Below are 7,033 nucleotides of genomic sequence, written 5' to 3'. Positions count from 1 at the left end.
CAGCGGCATTGTCCCCCTGGCCTCTGTCTCTCCCAGCCACAGTGCTGCTGGCCATCGGGGTCCGTGCCTGCCCCTTCCCCAACTCCAGCGTCGGCAGCACAGTCCTGGGGTCTCCTTGGAATTCCCAGAGCCCTGGGATGGGCCAGCTGAGTCCCCACCGGGTCCCTCCACCTCCAGGACACTGGTCATGGGGTTTCTTTGCAGTGCTCAGGTTCAGGGGGGGTAAGTGCATCTCCAGCAGCTGGTGGCACCAGGTCATACCACAGCTCTGCCACCTCCCTGGCTCCTCTGTGGCCTTCTGAATAGTCCCTCCCTCAGGGACAGTTAAGCCTGTGATCATCCCACAGCACCCCGCCCTGTCCCAACCTGTTGCACATCTTTATTAGGATCTGTAGAAGCTGGGTAACCCCCAACACCCACACAAAGCACGATGGCCCCATCTTCATCTGCTCATCCTGGGCAGCCCTGGGTACATTCTGAAGACAGGAGGGTATTTCGTGGAGAAACTTACAACGGAGAAAGGGGATACCAGCTCCAAAAAGACACATCTGGCCAGGATTTTCCCTGTCACCCGTGGCTCCAGCTGCTATATGCACTTGTGAGGTGCTGTCAGAGTCTCTGTCCCTGGGGTCAAGAGTGGGCCCTCCACAGGATCCCACAGCTTGAGGCAGCCAGGCAGTGTGCCAACAGCTGTCACCAGTTCTACTCTATGAGTCCCACACCGTACAGCCAAGCTCACAACTTCTCCTGTGGTGTTTCATTGATGTCTGGCAGAAGGATGAGCTCTTATGCTGGATTTAGCTGCCTTTCTGGAAAGTGATCATTGCAAGATATGAACCTAACGGAAACCGGGATACGGCCATGCCAGACTCACTGTTATTATTTATACTGCAGCCAAAATGTGCCCTGCATAAGAAGCTGCAGCCCCAGGAGAGCGATGCTCAGTCAGGGTGGCACAGCCCAAAAGGACTGGTGTCTCCTCTTTGCAGGGGGTGTCCAAAGTGTTTAGAAAACCGAGGGTCCCTCGGTTACTGAGCTCCACCTCTGCTCCACGTGCTCCACCTCTGGTGCCCATCTCCATCACAGACTAAGAGCAGATGTTGGCAAGGGGAGACATGAGCAGAGCCCATGGTATTCCTCCAGCAATTCCCCACCAATCCACCAATGTAACAGCTCTTAAAAAGTTTCTTTTCCGCCAACTTGTCTCCTGAGCTCCCGTGAACCCCTCAGTGGGGTGCCCAGCTCTGTACAGCCCAGCAGCCCTGGCTGCTCCCTGCATCCCTGTCCTCCCCAGCCCCTCAAGGGCAGCACTCCCAGCAGTGGCTCCGCAGCCTCCCGGACTTGCTTTCGCTGCCTGAGTCACTGAAACAAACCGCAGGCAACGGAAAACAAGCCCCGGAGACGGCGGGGTGAGGTGAGGAGCATGCCAGACCCACCAACCCCTTCTCTCCTGGCAGCCGGAGTGACCATGACACTCCCCCTGCAAACCTGCATGGTGGAGGGCATGGAGGGGGGGGTCTGGGCTGAGGGACACTGCATCAGCCCAGAGTGGGGAGGGGGCAGGGGTGCAGTAGGGATCCGGCTGAGAAATAGGGTTAGGGCTGCAGGAGCTGGAGATGGGGGTGCTTTGGAGGGTACTGGGGATGGAGACGCCCGGGTCCCTGGGAAAGCCAGTGGGTGGGGGGCTTAAAGTGGGGTGTGAGGGGACCGAGGTCTTTGAGTGACCTGGGGTCAGTGGTGTGCAGAAAGGCAGGGAGTGCCAGATCCTAAGAGCTGGGGAGCCCTGTGTCCATGGGGACCTGAGCGATGTGACCCCTGGTTCGTGGGGGAGGTGGGACATGGGGGAGCTGGGACAGACCCAGAGGATGGGGAAGGCAGGGTAGATGAGAAATCCAGGAAACAGGGACCCATGTCCATGAGGGACCAAGGGGCTGGGCTTTGGGTCTGCAGGGGATCTAGGAGATGAGGTTTCAGGTCTGTGGGGCTTCTGGGGACAGAGCCCGGACACATGAACACCCAGCTGGAAGCAGCTGCAGGTCTCTCTGGCTGCAAGAGGCAGTCTGTCCCCCACCCCCCACTCCAGTGCTCTCCCCCCAGCCCAGGTGAAGCAATAAGGACCCGAGACTTTGCAATGACCCCCACAGCCCACCCCTACCTCCCCCATCGCAGCCCTACGTGCAGGTGCCCGGGAAAGCTTCACCTGGAGCCGGCGTTGTGGAGCGGAGCCGAGCTGACGTGGCCCTGGGCTGGCTGCACCTGGCCAGGTGTGCCGGAATGTGTTTGTGCAGGGGGAGAGGCCGTGGGGCCGTGGTGGGGTGGGGCCAGTGGGGACACGGAGGGGACAGGGGACGGCTGGGGGGCACCCTGCAGCTGGGATGCTGTGTGGGATGGGGATACACAGGTGCTGGGTTTTCTGCACGGCAGCACTGGGGCTGGAGGGGAGAGGAGCCATGTAGGGATCACTTGTGTGCACGGTCGTGTGCAGCTCACACACACACACACTCACACTCATGCACATGCTGACACACACACCAGGGCTAAGGTCTCTGCACGCTGTTGGGTGAGGGGTGTGCCCAGACTGACCCCCAACCAGTCTCACAGCACCCTTCTGGGACACTCCCTGCCTCAGGGCCAGGCATGCTTTTAGCAAGGGTGGGCATTGGGGAACCCAGGCATCTGAGACAGTCAGAATTGTTCCACCATGCATCCATGTACTGGGTGTGGGGAGCACCTCGGGATGGAAAGCCTGTGCCCCAGGAGGGCTTTGGAGTGCCAGAGCAGGATAGAAGAAGAGGAGGAAGAGGAAGGGATGTCCTGGGTGCAGGGAGCACCTCGGGATGGGTAGCCTGCACCCCAGGAGGGTTTAGGGTGCTGGAGCCAGATGGAAGAGGAGGAGGAGGAGGCTGGGAAAGGGTGCCGGAGGAGGAGGAGGCTGGGTGGGGCTCCCCGTGTCCCGGAGCCGGATACTGGCACGGATATGCTGGCGTGGCAAGGCTGGGGGAGGGCACACACACCTGAGAGCACCAAGCCAAGCCCCCTCCCACCTGTGGAACACTGCCCTGAGAGCTTCTTCCCCTGACCCCTGCACAACCCACCTCCCCACCCCCAGCCCCTCTGTGCCAGTGCTCCCAAACCTGACACAACTGTGGCTGCCCCATTTGTGTCAGTGTCCCGTCCTGCCCCACATGACCCCTATGTTCTTCCTCCTTCCCAGGCCCACAGCAGGCACGGACCCCCTTCTCTCTTCCAGAGGGGTGCAGAGGAGGAGGACCTTGAGCTCACAGACTTTGTAGCAATCAATTTCCCCAGCACTGATCCTGGGAGGAAAACCCAGGGCACAGCCCCGCTGGATGCCCCTTCCCAGGGCACAACCCTCTTGGATGCCCCCTCCCACCTCCAGCCCTTTCTTTGTCCAGTAAGTTCCCATTTTCCCAGCCAGACCATCACAGCAGTGGAACTGTTCTGCAGCCCCTCTGTTCTTTGTGCATGGACAAGAGGTGGGGTGCAGAGAGCTCAGCCCAGGGTAGAGCTGGCCACGGGCCCAAAACTGCCTGGGGAAGGAGAAACCTCACCTTCCACCCCACAGAAGGTCCTCCCAGCATGGCAGCCCCCTGAGGAGCAGAGCAGAGGCAGGAGCACTCTTTTTTTGACAAATGCCTTTATTTGCTACCGGATAGAGGTCTATTGCACAGCAGCCTGGAGGCTGCAGGGCACACAGCCCTGCCCCTGTTCAGTGCTGGACGCGGCGGATGGATTGGATCTGGTTGGTGTGGGCCTGGCTGCTGTATTCATTGTACTTCTTGAACTCGCCGTTCTGTCTGTCCCGCTCCAGCACGTACTGGTAGCCCCTGTATCCTGGGTACTGGTATGCCACCCACCTGCAGGCAGACCCTTGGCTCAGAGCCCCAAACCAAATCCTCCCATCCCATCCCATCCCATCCCATCCCATCCCATCCCATCCCATCCCATCCCACCCCTCTGCTTGCCCTGGGAGGAGAGGGACAAAAAATACCCAATGGCTTGGATTTTCAAGGAAAAGGTAGCAGGAAGGCATCCCTTTCTTGAGGGGGTCCCCCTTCCGCATCCTGGGGTTATACAGGAGGGAGGTGCTTGCTGAACCTCTGTTCTTGGCACCCCCCGGTCCCTGCCCCACTGGCTGCACTCACGCTCCGGCGTTCACTTTGATGGATGCCACCTCCTTGTTGCCCCAGCCCATGGCCTGCAGCGAGGGATAGTCGTCACTCAGCTCAAACTTGTGACCCTGGAAGTTCTCAGCCTCGTAGAGGATGGCTTTGCTGTCATTGTGGTTCTGTGAAGGGAGAGAGTTGGAATGGGTTGGCTTGCCCAGGGATAGGGGATGTGGCATCAGTGTGACACAAAACAAGGCACTGTGAGAGGCCTGGGATCCTAACCGGCTTTGGTGCAATGCATGGGGATGTCCTACAGCCTGGCACCCCTTCACTGGGACACCTCTGGACTGCCCAGAGGATGCTGCTCCCATGTTCCTGCAGTCCCAATGCACAGCTGTCAGTGAGAGTTACAGTGGCTACAACCTCCGGACCCACACAGACTGCTGCCCTCAGCATCGTCATGCTCCCCAAGGTTGCAGGAGGGTTCAGGGCAAGGCAGGATGCTGAGAGAGATCCCCTCAGCTCTGTGGGGCCTTTCTGGGTGCTGGACATGGAGGGGTTAATGGCTGGGACACTGAGTGATGCAGCACTGTCCCCCGTGCCCAGCCCCCACATGCATCTATCTGCACTGAGGAGCAGTCCTGCCAGTAAGGAGTGATCTTATCACATCCCCTTTATTAAAGCCTGAACATATCTGCCTGGTGATTATTAAAAGTTGGGGGGGGACCCCCCGCTCGGAGGCGCAGACGTGCCGCTGCTGCGAGCACCAGTGTCTCTGCAGATGGAGCGATAGAGCTGCGTCTGCCCGGGCACGGCTCAGGTACCCTGGACGGGAGGGGGACAGACCCTGTACCCTGAGCATCCCTGCGGTCCTGCCAGCTCCTCTCTGTTCACCCCATCCCCGGTAACCGGGGCTGGGAGACAAGGCCTTGGGACCCCAATCTGGGAGGTGGCTCTCCAAAGCACAAAGCAGAAGGAGCTGGAATTGTGGTTCAGGCTAAATTTTAGACCTAAAAAGCATCCCAGGATCTTTTCAGGGAGGTGGGAGCTCGTGGGTGCAGCTACTCCTCCACTTCACAGGTACCTCTGTGTATACCTCACCCCTCCATCCCATGCCCCATGTAAGTCATCCTCCAGTCTGTCCCTCTCCACCTCCCTGCTGGGCTGCCTGGAGGAGGCTCTGCCTGCCCTGAGCCCCCCCTCTGCGGTGTCCCAGTAACTCACTGCGCATTTGACAGGCCGGAAGGAGAGGAGGTGCTCGGTCCGGTAGCCACTGTTCCCGCTCCAGGCCTCCCACCGGGGATAGTCACCCTTCTCCAGGATAAACTGCTGTCCCTGGTACTCAGGGTACTCGAAGCCTACCCAGCTGGAGGGGAGAGGAGGAAAACCCTCAGGGATGTGTGACACAGTCCCCAGGATTAGCCAGGGGTCGGCTTCTCCTTTCTGGGCAGGGGACAGAGACATCCTGGCAGGTTATGGGTCTGTCACAGACGATGGGGTCCTTGCTAGCAGCAAATGTCCCTTTTGAAAGTGGGGCCCCTCTCCCCAGAGCCACACCATTGCCTCCAACCTGCACCTTGGCTCGGCAGGGTCTCCCTGAACAGCAGATGGGGAAACTGGGGCACCACACAAGGAGCGCAAGCAGGAAGATTGCATGATGAGGCTGTGTCATAGCTGAGGAAGGACTTGGGTGTTCTGGCTCCCTAGCAGCTCCCAACGGTCCCCTGGGAGCAGTGGGTTTGCTGGAGCGGGGTGTGCCAAGGGGCCACGGGGCTGGCGGGGCACTTACGGGCCAGACTCCACCTTGATGGAGCGGATCTTGCGGAAGCCGCGCTCCATGATGCTGGGGCACTCCATGAGGAATTCGCAGCGCTTGCCCTGGAAGTTCTCCTCCTCCCACACCGTGATCTTGTACTGCCCCAGGGTGTCCATGGCTTCACTGCTGGTCATACGGGTCACTCGGCTGCTGGCAGAGCCCCACATATCACCCCAGGGCAGGCGCCCACCGTCAGCCCCCAGCCACCCCGCTGCCTGCCGCTGAGCCTGGGATGCCAGTGGTGCTGCCCTCACACATCCCATGCCACTGGCCCTTTGCCCTCCCAGGCTGGCATGGGGGCATTTCCCATTCCCTTTCCTTCGGTGCTGGGAGATCTCTGTCCAGTGAACCCCAAGTTGCAGGGGGAATTTGCAATGCCCCATCTCTCCTTGTGATGTACCCAGAACTGCCTCAGTTTTTCTTCTCCCAAGCTCCCTGCGATGGTTCCAGGAGTTGTCTGGGTGCAGCGGCACTGTACCCACTGCTGGGAGGCGGCGGTGACCCCAGCTCAGACACAGGTGCAAGTGTAGCCCTGGGGTAGAGCAGCCTGGCTCTTCCATCCCTCCTGCCAGGTCCCTCCTGCCCGCGCAGGGCACCCCCGTTGTGCCACACAGCACCCACCACTTGCCCTTCCCCAGGGTGAGCGTCGGGTGGGGGCTTGGTGTGGGGTGAAGGGAGCGTGGCAGCGCCTGTGCAGTGCGGTCTTGGGGGCTCACAGCCTGGTACTTACTTGGTCGGCAGGGCAGGGCACAGAGGCGAAGGTGGCGGTGCCGGCGCCGGCTTTTCCCCTCGCCCTTTATAGGCGGGCGCTGAAGTGCCGATGGTGCAGGCGGTCAGGGCGCTGTGTCAGCAGGCAGGGGATGCGGGGGGGACGGGCTGCTCGCCCACCCCAGACTCCGGCTGTCCATTCCACTTAGGCAGTGTGGCGAGAGCGGCCCCCCCGCGCCCAGCGCGGCTGACAATGAAAGTGCTGGGCTGTGTTTGCGCAGCGGCTCAGGGCACAATGGGCAAAGGGCCTGACGCGCCGCTTTCCTTTCTGCCCACGGACAATGTCCCCGCTTGGCCCAGGGATTAGGGACCCAGCCTT

General features: G+C 60.6%; 1 protein-coding gene across 2 annotated transcripts; it reads right to left on the bottom strand.

The window, feature by feature from the left end:
* Nucleotides 1-3,639: 3,639 nt before the first annotated feature.
* Nucleotides 3,640-6,762, bottom strand: CRYBA2 (crystallin beta A2). Of its 2 annotated transcripts, none has more exons than XM_008644962.2 (5): nt 6,677-6,762; nt 5,920-6,093; nt 5,355-5,496; nt 4,167-4,309; nt 3,640-3,878 (listed from the first exon to the last, which is right to left on the bottom strand). In XM_008644962.2, exons 2-5 carry the CDS (start codon nt 6,078-6,080, stop codon nt 3,731-3,733), a joined length of 594 nt encoding a protein of 197 aa, XP_008643184.1. In that variant the 5' UTR covers nt 6,081-6,093; nt 6,677-6,762; the 3' UTR covers nt 3,640-3,730. The 2 variants fall into 2 exon arrangements, with proteins under 2 accessions (XP_008643184.1, XP_017582378.1); XM_017726889.1 differs by having other exon boundaries at nt 5,920-6,096; nt 6,677-6,759.
* Between the last annotated feature and the right edge of the window lie 271 nt (nt 6,763-7,033).

Source organism: Corvus brachyrhynchos, unplaced genomic scaffold, assembly GCF_000691975.1.
Source record: "Corvus brachyrhynchos isolate BGI_N302 unplaced genomic scaffold, ASM69197v1 scaffold490, whole genome shotgun sequence".
In the NCBI taxonomy this organism is placed as follows: Eukaryota; Metazoa; Chordata; class Aves; order Passeriformes; family Corvidae; genus Corvus; species Corvus brachyrhynchos.
This window is presented reverse-complemented; position numbering and strand designations above follow the sequence as displayed.

Excerpts from the sequence above, each read along its gene's own strand:
- CRYBA2 (XM_008644962.2), bottom strand. The coding sequence starts at position 6,080 with ATGACCAGCAGTGAAGCCATGGACACCCTGGGGCAGTACAAGATCACG. Across the intron at positions 5,497-5,919 it reads ATCAAGGTGGAGTCTGGCCC|CTGGGTAGGCTTCGAGTACC; the intron begins GTAAGTGCCCCG and ends TCTCCCCTCCAG. Across the intron at positions 4,310-5,354 it reads TCCGGCCTGTCAAATGCGCA|AACCACAATGACAGCAAAGC; the intron begins GTGAGTTACTGG and ends CTCCCTTCACAG.